General features: G+C 38.3%; 1 protein-coding gene across 4 annotated transcripts; it reads left to right on the forward strand.

Annotated features, from left to right (window-relative positions):
• Positions 1-1,063: 1,063 nt before the first annotated feature.
• LOC146332650 (kinesin-like protein KIF23) lies at positions 1,064-14,290 on the forward strand. Of its 4 annotated transcripts, XM_084743035.1 has the most exons (23): positions 1,064-1,151; positions 2,784-2,850; positions 3,345-3,473; positions 3,643-3,748; positions 4,127-4,263; positions 4,362-4,474; positions 4,610-4,780; positions 5,539-5,651; positions 6,253-6,374; positions 6,592-6,694; positions 6,814-6,893; positions 7,013-7,132; positions 7,402-7,561; positions 7,709-7,873; positions 8,198-8,364; positions 8,470-8,643; positions 10,037-10,240; positions 10,484-10,819; positions 12,002-12,235; positions 12,427-12,515; positions 13,248-13,308; positions 13,453-13,487; positions 13,635-14,290. In XM_084743035.1, the coding sequence occupies exons 1-23, from the start codon at positions 1,138-1,140 to the stop codon at positions 13,648-13,650; spliced, it is 2,916 nt and encodes a 971-aa protein (XP_084599161.1). In that variant the 5' UTR covers positions 1,064-1,137; the 3' UTR covers positions 13,651-14,290. The 4 variants fall into 4 exon arrangements, with proteins under 4 accessions (XP_084599161.1, XP_084599231.1, XP_084599310.1 ...); XM_084743105.1 differs by lacking the exon at positions 12,002-12,235; XM_084743184.1 differs by lacking the exon at positions 10,484-10,819.
• The last annotated feature ends 1,000 nt before the right edge of the window (positions 14,291-15,290 follow it).

The raw sequence follows: 15,290 nt of genomic DNA on the forward strand, positions 1-15,290 counted from the left end.
AGTAGCAAGTTCAGTTACTGTTAATGTAGTATTTATATGTAATAGAGAGTAAATGTTTTCAGAGCTGTTTATTTCTCTCAAATGATTGCTGTTTCTGTGCCTGTAGATCTAAGTGACAAATCACATATTTCCGCTAATACAAAACTGAGAGTATTTCCTGTATGTAAAAAGTTATTTATTATGATTTTTCAAATAAACTAGCAACTAAACCTGCCTGTGTTTCATTCTGATTCTAGTGATTGTGTAACGTATCCAGTGTGTGTGCCTCGGTTCATTTTAATTCAATCAAAACAATCAAGAACACATAATATATACATAAAACAAGAAGAGGAACATAGTATCATGAAATTCTTATGTAATTTACACTGATACAGGATAATGCAAGGAAGTACAGATGAATATATGGGACAAGAGATAAAATGGAGATAAAGATATATCAATCAAGCTGTTCTTAATGCAGTTTTCAGGTATTTGCTGCCTTTTTATTTTGCAGTTTAGCTACAAAGTTGTATGTACTTGAATATCAGTAAGAAAGACTGAAAGCAGGGTTTGTTTCTGACCATTTTATTTAGAATTTGTTGGAAAAAAGCTGAATTGATCAGATAACGGTGCTGTTCATGTTTTTAAAATAAAATATCAGTCATACAGTGTAACCACTTGACCAACTGTCCTAAATAGTATTGTAAAGATAAAATAATCTATAATAAAATAATAAGTTGCTTTGTCATAAGAAATAGGAGCGAGAAGGACGTGTATCGAAGGGAACCCTTAATTTGTAAAACTCTCGCGAGATTTGTATGCGTTTTTTATTCATTGTGCACGTTACACAAAGTAATTATATCTTATGATGAGACAATGCTGTGCTTAAAATTTGGGTCGGTCTGGGGACAGGAAAAGCTTGGTAAGGGTTAGAGAAAGATCGTGATTTTGGTTGGAATGGTCACTCTCGCGAGATATTTCGCTGGTTTGGGGATTCTTCTCGACACCATCATGCTGGGGGCGGGACTTCCGCTTCTCGACACCATGTCTGCACCGTGATTGGTCGATATATCAGACACTCGGAAAACGTTTCACAGGAGAATTTTTCAAATCGAGTGGCGCTCTTGTGCAGTGGGAGAGAGTCTAACAACACCAACAATGCAGAGACCAATGTGAGTATTATCTTTGACATTTACCTTGTTAAACAGCTAGAAATTTACAACTACGCAGTGTGGGAAAACGCAGCAAAATAATCCAAGGAAAATTAACTAATGTGACGCGCTCGCGGTTGTTCTCTAGAAAAAAAAAGAGTAACGGTTGACAAGGAGGCTAAGCGTTAGTTCCTGAAGTTAGCATTGCTAATGTAACTTGCGCTAGTTGACTGGCAACTGGTCAACATTGGCGTTTTAACTCAGTATTCACTTTTCAATTAACTTAAAGCTACAATTTGAAAAAACGGCAAAGACGTAAGCTAACTTAGGTTAGCTTGGCATTGACTGGGCGAATGTAGTGTTAGGTTAAGTTAATATTTTACTGACGATCACCTGTGAACTGAAGTTAGCAAGTCACACCTGAGCTAACCTAAGCTGACTAGTTAGTGTAACTAATATGAAGTTGAGGTTAAGCAAGTAGTTAGTAGGTTAGGCACCTGTCACAGACAAACATGACATTATATGACCAAAAACTGTACTTTACCTACCACATACCTGTACATATAGTCTCAGATATTATAGGTCTGGTATGTTTTCTCCACGGTTTGGCCTTGGCTTGGCCCCCCTCTGTTCTAGTTAAGGCGATTGATATTAAAGGCTATTCGAGGTAATACATAACGTGTGTTTTCAGTTTTTGTGGAAAGCCCTCTTTTTTTCTCTACATGACAGTTCACATAAATATTTTTCCGAGTTTGGTGTTGAAGTGCTTGTCTTGCTTAAACAGCGCTCAACGCCACCCGATGGGTATCCTTAAGATTTTATTGATGCAGACAGGGCTTCAACTAACGATTATTTTCATCATGGATTGATTTGTTGATTATTTTCACGATTAGTGGTTTGGTCCGTAAAATGTCAGAAAAATTAGAGTCGAAAATTGTTAAACTTGTTTTCCAAGGTCCTCAAATGTCTTGTTTTGGCCAAAACACAAAGATATTCAGATTACTGACATAGAGGACTAAAGAAGCCTGGAAATATTCACATTTGAGAGACTAAATCAGAGAATTTGGGCTTTTGGGCTCATTGATACTACTTGCCATGGTCAGGTGCAAAAATAGATATGACATGAGAAGACGTGAAAAGACTCAACAGTTATTTTACTATTGCTTTTTTGCAGAAGTTAAATTGCTTCCTTGGTTATTACATTTAGCTGCAGTAAGGTAAAGCTCACACTTTTGCTCTCTGTTTATGAGATGTTGCATAAACACTAACAGAGGTCCCCACTGATTTCATTGTTTGGTGTGACTCCAGTGGGTGCTCCTCTCCCAGGGCGCTATATAAATATGATGGCCTTTTGCTCTCTGTTGGCCAGGAGGCTTATTTTGTTCAGATGGAAAGATGCTCTTTCTCCAACATGTGGCCAATGGATTAGAAAGGTTATGTGTCATATCCATATAGAAAAAATTACATATACTATTATGGGGTTGCTTGCTTGTTTGTGTTTTTTTTTTTTTTGTTGTATATTTGAAATTAAAAAATTCCTTGATCAAAAACATTGACAGAGGTGTCATTTGTCCAGGACATTATTACGCATGGAAAAATGTAGCATACATTTTTTAGATTAACACTGATTCTGTGTTGTTTTATCATTTACAGAAAAGGGAAGACTCCTCGGAGGCCTGGCCCAAAAAAGGCATCCAACACAGAGAAAGATCCTGTTGGCGTAAGTGAATTATTTACTTCAAACTGAAACAATAATATCACACCACAACAGGAGTAAAGAGCCAACTTGTTTCTCTATTTGAGCCCTCATTAGAAATGAAAGGAAAATAAACCATAAAACTGGATTTATATTGTGTAAATGTATTGATTCTTACAAACAGAGTGTATCAAGACATATCAGAAGGTGAAAATTCTTTGAAGTTTGTTTGCTAACACTGAATTGGTGATTAATGGGGTTATAATGTTGAGATGCTGCTTTTAAATTGTTGGTGACATTCAGTTTCCTGTCTGTGGGGTTAATAAAGTATCGCCTATCATATCGTAAATTAGGTTTATTTGAATGCAGGTAATTTATGTGTGATGTCTTCCTCTGTAATTCAACTTAGGGACAGACATCAAATCCAAATATCAAAACTGAGCTGCACTGACATGGCCTGATTTGAAAATGTATTTAATGTTTTATATATATATATATGTGTGTGTGTGTGTATTCAGGTATACTGCCGTATACGTCCACTTGGAGCAGAAGATGAGGAATGTTGTGTTGAGATGATCAGCAGCTCCACTATTCAGCTACATGCTCCAGATGGCCTTAAAGCTAACCGCAATGGAGAATACAAAGAGGTGAGTTTGTTGCAGCCCTCTCTGCTTGGCTGTCTATACTTATTTTCTTCCTTCCTGACACCTCAATCAAGAGCTATTGTCCAAACAAGCTGGTAAACGAAAATAGTTAGAAAATCATCAATTTTCTTCTGATTGCCCTGTACCATGTGTTTTTTTCTGTATCCTTTAGACACAATACACCTTTAAAAAAGTGTTTGGTATTAATACCACTCAAATGGAGCTGTTTGAGGATGTTGCCAAGCCACTGGTAGAGGACCTTATTCACTGTAAAAATGGTAAGTGAGTTAAAGGTTTGTATGAAGTGTATGTCGTGCATTATGCAGAATCCTGTAAATATAAGTTTTCTTCAGTATTGAAAGGATTATTTGATCAACAGAAAATGAGTTGCAAACAGGTTTGATAATTGATTAATCTTTGAAGTTTATCCACAAAAAATGTCAAACACTTGCCAATTCCAGATTCACAAATGTGAATATCGGCTGCTTTTTGTTTTTATATCACTTTAAACTTAAAAACTGTGTGTTTTAAACATGTAATCAAACATACAACATTCAACAATGTTTTGTCTCACTATCATGATATATATCACTGACATCAGCGCTAATCTTCTATGTGAAAAGTGGTTATGTAATTCTGATGTTCCACATTTTTAGGTCTGCTATTTACGTATGGTGTTACTGGAAGTGGTAAGACCTTCACCATGACCGGTTCTCCTGGGGAAGGTGGACTCCTCCCCCGTTCTTTAGACATGCTGTTCAACAGCATCGGTCCCTTTCAGGCCAAAAGATTTGTAAGACTTTCATTCATTAATCTTGTTTTCTGTAATTGAATCACATTTGTACATGGGATTGGGACATTTACTTGAAATGTTTTAATTTTTTTCTTTAGGTGTTTAAACCAGATGAAAAAAATGGGATGGAGATCCAGAACCAAGTTGATGCTCTCCTGGAGAGACAGAAGCGAGACAGTCAACAGACAGTGCCCAAAACGCCATCCTCCAGGTAGAAATGAGTAATTGTATTTCACCTTTTACTTTCTAATTTAAAGTAGCCACCTTTGGACTCCTGTTCATCATGTCAACTTTCTTTGTTTTTGTTTTGTTTGGTTTTTTTTGTTTTTGTTTTTTTTTTTTTCAGGATGAAGGCTGACCCAGAGTTTGCAGACATGATCAGCTTAGAAGAGGCGTGTAAATCTGAGAATGTGGATGAAGACTGTTGTTACAGTGTTTTTGTGTCCTACATCGAAGTCTACAACAACTATATCTATGATCTCCTCGAAGAGGCTCCGTTTGACCCGATCAGACCAAAGTAAGAGACAGGATCTCACATGAGTCTGTGCTTTTGAAACACAATGTCATGCTGAAGGGTTGTTATTTGTATCCAGGTTATTTTGTGGTGCTGTTCATGTATTAATGTAGCTCTGTCCACATATTGAGCTGCACAGCTACCCATCTGCATCCACACAGTTATGCCCACTACAAATCTGCATAGCAATCACTTTGACTGTGTTCCATGTTTATGCTGAAAAGGTTCATTGAAACATAATTTTTTTTGCTTTTAGGATCTGTGTTGACAAGATGCACTTTTAAAAATCCTTGTTTTTGTTAGGTGGCTCGCTGGAGGCACGCCTGTACGGAACAATGAGTTCATGTATGTGGCTATTAAAAGTACACGACGCAGTACTCCGTTAGTTGTAACTTGGCTGTAGCTAATATGTTGTGTAGGTCCTCAGTGCATTTCCATCCTAATAATCCAAAGCCCTGTAAATAGTGTAGGTGTACCTCACTAGCTTTGTGTCATGGTGGCTGTTGTCTTCAAAGATTGGCTCCCTGCTGTTCTGTTAGTGTGGAGACGCATAACGTCCCTGAATGGCTCAAGCTTGTGTGCAAACCCACTGCATGTGTCTGTACCCCTGAATGTGTTTGTGTCTCCCTAGATTACATTTTATATTAATGTTGACACTAACTTAAGTATTGGTCATTTAGCTTCTGCTGCTTGTCTTACTAAAGTGCCACATTGTGTTCTGTTGTCAGTGTATGTTGATTATTTTCCTTAATTTGTGATAGACCACCTCAGTCAAAGATTCTCCGTGAAGATCAGAATCATAACATGTATGTGGCTGGCTGCACAGAAGTCGAGGTCAAATCTACAGAGGAGGCTTTTGAAGTCTTTTGGAAGGGTGAGTGGTAATAATGCCTCATATTATATTTTATCTTGTGTGTGTTCCCCTAACAGGCAGACCAATTTTTATCACAAAGTTTACCATTGCTAGGTTTTCAACATTTTAAGCTGTGTTTTATTCTTAGCTTTTGTGTGCTTTCAGGATGGTAACAGTCAAAATATTTTAACAGAAAACTTTTGCTAAACTTCTGTTTTGCATATAAGTAATCAGCCATGACTAAACACCTTGGGTGATATAAGTTTTTAAATTCAGATACAAGTGTGTTGAAAACTAGCAAAACTTCCCTGATGGACCACGGTGAGTCAATGAAGTGGCACAAGTTACTGAAATGAAGTTATTACACTATGTTTTATGTAAATTGAAAAAAGAACTGAGGGAAAAAGTTAATTTCAAGCTCTGGTCACAATGTCCATGCAGGGGCCGTTTTAAGATGTTGCTTCCGGTGATCAGCATGTATATTTAGGTGACCAGTCAAATCAGCAGGAATGATTGGACACAGCGATATCTCTTGACTATAAAGAGAAATTACTTGACCTCTATTGTTATTTCTTTTGTTAATGTCCTACGTTGTCTTAATGATGCTCTGCTCTGTCTCCAGGTCAAAAAAAAAGGAGAATTGCAAATACTCAACTCAACCGTGAATCCAGTCGCTCCCACAGTGTGTTCACAGTGAAGCTGGCCCAGGCACCACTTGATGCTGATGGAGATCACATTCTACAGGTGACATGCAGCTTCAAAATGAAACAGTGAAAAATGTCATTTTCTTATACATTAAAATTTGTGATCTGTTTTTATGAAAGCCAGTTATTCAATCTGATTTTCGATTTAAACTAATCAGGCTGTGACAAAAAGCATGTACACAACAAGTATACTTCATGTGTCACGAATGACTCCAGCAGATGTTTAGTGATACTAACAGTGTGTTCTTAATTTGCAGGACAAAAACCAGGTGAATGTGAGTCAGCTCTGTCTGGTGGACCTGGCAGGCAGTGAGCGCACCAGCAGAACCAGAGCAGAGGGAAGCCGACTGCGTGAAGCAGGTCAGTTCATCCCTCACTGTGGGACCAGAGGCACTTTTGTGCGTCTGCAGATTTTTTTAGTGTGTTCAATAGTAATGTTGTTCAGACACCAAATGTACCTAGAAATCTCTCATTTACAGGTAATATTAACCAGTCCCTGATGACACTGCGCACATGTATGGAAGTCCTGCGTGAAAACCAGATGTGTGGAACTAATAAGGTTGTTATTTTACAATCTGTTCATCATATTTCTAAGAAGAGTAATATCATAAATATTCATTCTTATCAGTGGTAATTTTTCAGTAGGTGCAGTTTCACTGAGCATTTATTTTCTTCCAGATGGTGCCATACAGGGACTCTAAAGTTACACATCTCTTCAAAAACTACTTTGATGGAGAAGGAAAAGTCAGGATGATTGTGTGTGTCAACCCAAAGGCTGATGATTATGACGAAACTATGGTAAGACATTGTGTTTGGCTTGAATGTAAAAAAAACAAAACTTCTCTTTAATCTTAATCAGGAGAAACCATTTTCTGGCTGGTTTGTCATCAAAGTACGACAAAAACTTGATGAAGACACTCCCTATTTTTGCCCAACATGCCCACCAAATATACAGATTTCCTCCCAGATTCCTGTTGATGCTTTGAAACTCAATGAAGTTCACAGCTTAGTTTCAAAACATCATTAGGGAATGTATTTCTAATAGTTCTCAACTGTATGTGTTGCAGCTGGTGATGCGCTTTGCAGAGATGACGCAGGAGGTAGAGGTGGCACGGCCGGTTGACCGGCCAATCTGTGGCCTTGCTGCAGGGCGCAGACACAGAAACCAGGCTTTCAGAGATGAGCTGTCACGTCGCCTGGAGGAGCGAGGAGGTCCCAGTAATGCTGGTAAATCACAGTCAAACCTGTACCACTAGCCTATTGCACCCATGTTGCGCTGTATTCTTGCATTTCAGTTATGCTTTTTAGAAACTGAGCCATTTATTTATTCTATAACTAATTCTACACAAACTTTTGCATGACTGATTTACACAGGAGATGACCCAGGTCTGCTGAATCAGCTCATAGAAAGCCTTCCTCCCCTGCCCCCCTGTGAGCTGGTGGACCCAGCTGATGATCAGACGCTGCCCCGCCTGATCGAGGTGCTGGAAAGGAGGCATCGTGTCCGCCAGATGATGGCAGAGCAGGTCAACAAAACTGGTACAGGAACTTTTTCTACCCCACAAATTATTTTCTGGTATATAGAGAGCTGACTTTATTGTTGAATTTAGGCAGCACTGAATAGTTGAATTTATTCAGTACAGCATTCATTATCAGTCATTTTTAGAAGGCAACATTTATTCATACTCTGGCTCTGCTGTTGAGTCCTTCAGTTCAGTGTTAGATGACCCCACCATTCTAGGTTAGCCTTCACTGAATTGGGATAGGAGTTCGTTTTTATCAATTTATGTATTTTTTTGTGGTCTGCATGTTTTCAAGCCACATAGTTAGCAGCTTACATTAAGGTGTTTTTTTCTCCTGCAGCCAGTACACTGAAGTCTATGCTTCAGCAGTTTGACAGTCAGCTCAGTGCAAAGGAGACCTTCTTCCACGATCAACAAAGCAGACTGAGCGAGAAAGAAAAAGTCATCACCAGCCAGAGGACAGAGATAGAACGTTTAGAGAAAAAATCCAAGACGCTGGAATACAAGGTGCTGTCTCCTTCATTCAGATACATTTTGGTTTGCCACATTTTAAACAAAAAGTAAGCATATGTGAATTCACCTCTTTCTTACACTACTGATCCTCCTCTTCAGATTGATATCCTGCAGAAGACAACAGACATGTATGAGCAGGACAAACGCTCACTGCAGCAGGAGCTGGAGACCCGGGAGCAAAGGTTACAAAGGGAGCTGTCAGAGAGGAGGCGCATGGAGCAGCGCATGCAGGGCATGGTAACAGATGCCAAACTCAAGTGGGAGAAGGAGTGTGTAAGTGGAATTACTGACAGTGGCCCTACCATTCAATAATGTTTGTTTTTTATATTACATCAGTTGAACTGTGTATGTATAACTGTGCCTGACCGATACCAATGTTAAAGAGTAAAAAAAAAATCAGATATTGCTATATCAGCTGAATTCTTTATACAGAATATAGAATATATATGTTAAGAGAATGTAGAATATATACATAAACACATTTTTGTAATGAACCATCAAAGGTGGCTCTTGTGACAGAGATATGTTGACACAACATTTTATGTTAAACTTTATTGTCCAAAATGACAACAGGGCATTGACACAGTAAACTTTCACTGGTATTTTTGGTAAGGAGCAAAATATATGTAAATATTAAACCTGAATGGAGAAAAATTATCAAATATATGCAGACTACGGCATATAAAGCTAACAACTCACAGTCAGGAAGAGACTGGAGCTGCTCCAGTGAATAAGTGGAGCTGTGTGTTGAATGAAGGCAGCAGATAATTGCCAATGTTGCTATAAACATCACAATGTTACAATCAAGTTACACCACTGAACTGTTTTTTAAGACTCTTCAGGGAATTATTACTATACAAAGTAGCAGCAGGATTAAAGATGTATTTCACACTATGATTGTTAAATTTAGTCTGCATTCACATGGATGACGAATCGTGAGTGGTGATCTGTAGGGATCATGGACCAGCTATGATTGAGGTTATTTTACAATATGTTTAACAATTATTGTGACAATCCTATCATTCACAAAAATGTGCAGAACAGCAGAACAAGCTCTGTATGTCTTTTATGTCTTATGTCTTAAAACATTTCAGCTGGACAGTGACTCAGGCAGTCAACAACAGGTTTTTGCAAATTTGCATACTTACTAAATTGTTTGCACTTCCCCCCCCTTACTGGTGGATTTTGTTGGACATAAGGATAATGAGCATTGTCATCACTGTTGACTTGAATTAAATATAACCTTAAGTCCATTTCATTCTCTCTGCGCTGACGCAGAGCAAAGGAGATGAACAGAAAGAGTAGGGCAGAGAGACAGATCACCACTCAGAGCAGGGTTTCAAGTTGTCCCTAGTCAGCAGCCAGTGCTCTGCGTTATTGGCTGTAATTATTGGATGAAATGAAAAATTGAGACAATGACAGTAATTTAATTTTCCTACTTATCAGCTAATAATTTTTAGCAGCTGCGCATATCATTTCCTTTTTTAATTCAATAAATTATAAAAGAAAACTGTTGTGGTGAGACTGATTTTAATTCATTTAATTGAACTTAGTGTTAATTTAGAAATGAGAAATGTGAGCCACAGTAACTCAGTCAATTTTGTCATATATGATTAAATGTTGAGATTATTCTTTCAGTTGATTCCTGCTGTTTTTTTCTATTTAGGAGAGGCGGGTGAACGCCAAGCAGCTGGAAATGCAGAACAAGTTGTGGGTGAAGGATGAAAAGTTGAAGCAGCTCAAGGCCATAGTGACAGAGAGCAGCAGCGGCGGCTGTTCCACTGCACGTCCAGAAAAGCCAGAGAGGCCTTCAAGGGAGAGAGATCGCCACATGGGCCAGAAGAGGTCTGCTTCACCGTCGCCACTTCCTGTGAGTTATTGACTCTGTAATACTGCCAGTTCCATCAGTGTGCACCTCATCAACCTCTTATCAAACTTTAATGTGGAAATTTTGCATGCTACTAATCATGATAATCTGAAACATGAATTCAGAGATTTGTGTGGTCACTGTTCACAGCAGCTTTTTTTTCTGTATGACCCTGTTATATATTTTTGTTCATCTGTAGCCCCTAACAGCCACAATGTTTGGCCCCATTCCCTCATCACTTTTCAGGAATTCAGCCAAACTCCTTCCCACCAAAACCGAGCCAAAGTTAGGGCAGTTCAGGACCCTCACCCTACCTCCTCCTCCTCGTCTTCTTCCTCTTCCTCCTCCTCCTCAGCCTTTCCTTCAGTAGCCTCCTGCATCTCTAATTGGGAGCAGAGGTGCCCTGTAGACTCAGGCAGCCAGGCTAGGCAGTTTGGGACCCCCCAGCACAGGAGCCGGACTCCCGCCCCATCCTACGGTGCCAGCAGTGTAGGCCGCAGGAGAGGCCAGCGCTGGGCCCCTGACACTGAGGCCCCTGCCACGAATCTTGTCTATGGGCTAGACCTAGAGGCAGGCACAAGGGTTAGTGTGTGTGTGAAAGAATCTTAAGATTATTTTTCATCTGCAAGCTTGTAGTTTCAGCCTCGCCTTGGTGTAGAACTGTACCCATAATGTTATTAGTAGGTGTCTGCTTGTTTAGAAATGCATAATGTAGAAGTGTTGCATCGGTGTAGACTGGTGTTTCTCCAGACTACAGGGCAGACTGGTCTGTCATGCTCGGAAATCTTCTTGACTTGCATCTTAAGCCTTACGAATAGTTACATCATGTTTGTAGTTCTTTCTGTTGCTTGTTGCCTAGAGCTCTCTAGACCTGCTTTTTCCTTTGTAGTTTATCACCACGTATTTTAGTAGCATCACTTCAAATGCCCAAAAACTATGGACACTAAAATAAAAATAAAAAAAACTATCATGTTATAATAGCAGCAATATCACACATTTTAAAAGACTGATACAGAATGTTGCATGTTTATTATAGTCAGGTATTCATCATTTAATCTCCCCAAAGATTCAAATAATGAATGTTTAATGAAGTGAAGTGAAACAATAATTCAGTGTGATTATCGGGCTTTAATCAATACCATGCAGAAATGAAATCCTCCATCCACAGTGGGCCAAACAACAGTTCAAACTGGGAGCACCAAGAAATAGTGGAGTCCCTTATTGTCCTACTAACATGTTGGGACCAAAGCAAAATAATCTTTTATTTATCTCATGTCCTCGACTTCACTCTACCAGTTTTTCATTTTAACACAAAATGTGTTAAAATTCCTTGTCAGTCACCTTTGCGATAGAATACATCTTAACCCTGATCTACCATCCACATCTATATTCCATTTGCATGTAGACTTCTTTGCCTGTTAATTCTTTTGCATGCTATTGGGCTGTTTTCACTGCAGTGTTTCACTTGAAAATATGTGTTACTGGAAAGCTAGAATATTGGTTGTGATTTGATGAAACCCAGGCAATACATTACAAATACTTTTCCTCTTGAACTTAAAAGTGAATAATTAACAAATTCTTGCCAGAGGAACATGCCTTCTCCCTCTTGGTCTTCCAGTAGTACATTTATTTTCGACACAAGCTAACCTAACCCCTCTAACATCAACCTTCATCACTACTAACCCCAACCAACTTAAAATGACCCCTGCTGGTGTCACATGTGAATAACATCCTGGTTTGTCTTTCTCACACTGGGATCACCAGATGGCTCCTCCAGTTCATCCGATGCACAGGCGCTCACACTCTGCGGGTGGGGAGAAATGGGTAGACCACAAACCAACCTCTAATTTGGACCTAGACACTGTCATGCAGCCAATCATACCCAATGCAATCAAGGTGTCGACCCCGAACGAGAAAGCTCTGTCTAAATGCCAAAAGTATGTGCTTAGACATCAAGAGCTTGCCTCCGACGGGGAGATTGAGACCAGATTGATCAAGGTAAAATTGTATAATTGCTTAATTTGAGACTTCTGATTATTTCATATCATGCATGAGTTTGACTTAATCACAGTCTGATTAATTTCAAGTTGGGGTTCTGTTGTAGATAGAAATGGGACAGTGTTACCTTTTTTGCTGTTGATTGTTTGTTTCTTTTGGACATTTGTGTGAGGCTTTTTTTAATTCCTCAGGGCGATGTTTTTAAGACCAGAGGCGGAGGACAAGCTGTGCAGTTTACTGACATTGAGACATTAAAACAAGAGTGCCCAACAGCTCCAAGGTATGGTATTTGTACTAGTACTACAGTTTGTGATAGTTTCATGTATGTGTACTGAACAGTATGACATTATCTATAATACAGTGGCATGAAACAATTTTTAGTTGTTTCTCAAAACTACGCTTATGTGAATCACCAGTACATTTAACATGATGTCATGAAGTCCAACCATATCTTTAAAACATTAAACTAAAGTGCATTTTATTTGTGACAGAATATAAAAATGTATTAGGTGCCAAATACTTTCAGCTCTGCTGTATTAATGTGTAAATTCTGAAAGTTGTTTCTGCCAAAGAGTTTTTGCAGGAGAAATCTAGGGAATTAAGACGAGCCAAAAAACTGTTAACAACTCTGTCACAGAGCCAGTGTAGTGGCTTTTAGCAGGGCTGTCCAGCACAGACTTTTTACAGTAGATGGAAATTCACTTATCGAGACAAACATTCTGTTCATTTTTAATGAGAGAAGAAAGCACTGCATGGCTCTGATGGCTGATCTGACAGGTGCTCTTTAGTGTGGCAGGTGGAAATGCAAAAAGACCTGGCTCCAAGGTATTTTGTTAATCAAACCAACCATGCTAAAAACTTCATACTGATACTGAATGTGATGCAATATGATAAATGTCAAAATATTGTAATTGCATCCATTGTGAATCACATTTGTAAGATGAAGTTGAAAATTGGAGAAAGCATTTTATGTGTTTTGTCTAGAGAACTGACAAACCCCTTTTTGTTTCAGTCGAAAGAGGCGATCGGGGTCTGGAGAAGGACCTGCTCATATTGAGGACATAGAAAATAGGGTAAGCTCGTAATTAAAGTTAAGATGTAACAAAATATATAAAAATTAGTCTAAATGATGCTTATTCTCTGGTCATTTTAGTGTGCAATTAATGTATCATTCATGCAGTTACCCTAATCAATGTCACCCCTTTTCCTTCCATCAGGCTCCAGTGACAAGCACAAGCCATGGATATCAAAAGTGAGCAAATAAAAGCATGTGTGTTCATTTGTGATTCTGTCTGTATACACTGTTTACCGTGTTGAATAGATGACAACTTTCTGCTGTTGCCTTGGATGTAAAATTATGGTCATCGAGGTTTGTGCTTCTTTCTTTTCTTTCTTCCAGACGGAGAAAACCTTAAGTTGCTGTACAGATGATGGAACTTTTTCCTGCTTGAAAACAAACAAGACTTTGCCTGACTATCAGAACAGTGAAGGGGCCACAGTGTGATACTATGCATCTTTTTTTGGACAGTCAGAGCATTTTTGTATTATATTTGATCTCACTACAAATTGTTATGGTGCAATTATAATTTAATTATACCCAAAAGGATCAAACAATGTAGAATATTTTACTTGTATTTCCTGAAACAGTTTGCTTTTTCTTTTTTGAATGCTGGAACTTTTCATAAAGACATGGGCATGTTAAGTAGCCCAGTGTAAATATTCTGTTTCTAAATTTAAAGTTTTACCATCTAATCATTTTACTGCCTTTTATTGCTACCCAAAGATTAGACTATTTGAGCTTTAGAACAATATAGGAAATGTGTATATTTTTGTACTTGATAGCGTCACGGCTTGCTTTTTTTCAAGATGTATTAATTTAGTAGATGCATATAGTGGATTACACAAAATAGAGTACAGCTATTGAGTAGGTTTTGCTGAAGTAAATCCAACTGTAAATATGTATTAGACACTTTTTCCCTCCTGTTTATTGAAACAACTCTTAAGACGTATAGCAGACTACTCTTTTTGTTGCCATTAAATGTATTCGCACAGGAAGTCTCATAATGATTTCTTAATCCATGAAGACATAACTGCTTCAAGTCTCCATAAGGGTTTGAGCATATTAAGACTTTTTTTTCTTTTACCAAGCTATGAGAACAAGAAAAGTAGTAGAACACAAGGCAAATAAATTTCAGTTCACAATAGAAGAAGGAAGCGCTGCATGGCTGATATGACAGGTGCTCTTTGGTGAGGAAGGCAAAAGTACAAAAATGCAAAACCCAGGAAGTCTAAATATTAAGTAGTGCAGAAAACCTTGAGGAAAAAAAACAAGGCACTCGGGCTTCTGTGATTATTAACTATACTAATGTGAGTGAGAGTAAATGATTAAAATTTAACAACTTGTTCCGTAGATCGCATATTAAATAGGGATTCAACCTCTTCAATATATTGCCTATGGCTTCAACTCACAATTTGCACTCATTTTTGGACGTCTAATTGCAACATATTACTCTTTCAGGCATAGCCACTGAACAATAAATGTATCCATTTAAATAAGCAAATGTTAAACTTTTCACAGTATTATTTTTACTGGGGATAGTACAAGCACATAAGAAAGTGAAAGGCTATTAGAGAAACAGCAGGGAGTCCGCCTCATGCATAGTTAGGTACTGACCTCAAGAGCCATAGGATAATTAGTTTTTGTTTTTTTTGTTTTTTGATGCACCCCACGTCTGTTTTTAAAGCTCCTTTCTGGTTTCCCACATAGAATAATCCACAAGTGCATTCAAGGCCATACCAGGAAGGAAGTGTTGCAGTGCAAATGCTATGTATTAAGTTTGTTGAATATCTTCTTTTACTTTGGAAAAAAAAAGAAGTGTTTTTTTTTTTAATACTCATATTATAAAATCCTTATTCTTAAGGTTTTGGATAGCATGATAGCTTTTTAATTAATCTTAATAGCAACATTGGCAAGACGACTTCCTCTCAATAAGTTGGTGAAAGAGACTGAACTCCACATGCTGGAGGTCAAACACACACGTTTCCTCCGAAATTT

The sequence above is a fragment of the Lutjanus erythropterus genome, chromosome 1 (genome assembly GCF_056507025.1).
Source record: "Lutjanus erythropterus isolate fLutEry1 chromosome 1, fLutEry1.hap2, whole genome shotgun sequence".
Lineage (NCBI taxonomy): Eukaryota > Metazoa > Chordata > Actinopteri > Lutjaniformes > Lutjanidae > Lutjanus > Lutjanus erythropterus.

Excerpts from the sequence above, each read along its gene's own strand:
- LOC146332650 (XM_084743035.1), top strand. Across the intron at positions 12,236-12,426 it reads TTGAGACCAGATTGATCAAG|GGCGATGTTTTTAAGACCAG; the intron begins GTAAAATTGTAT and ends TTAATTCCTCAG. Across the intron at positions 13,309-13,452 it reads TTGAGGACATAGAAAATAGG|GCTCCAGTGACAAGCACAAG; the intron begins GTAAGCTCGTAA and ends TCCTTCCATCAG.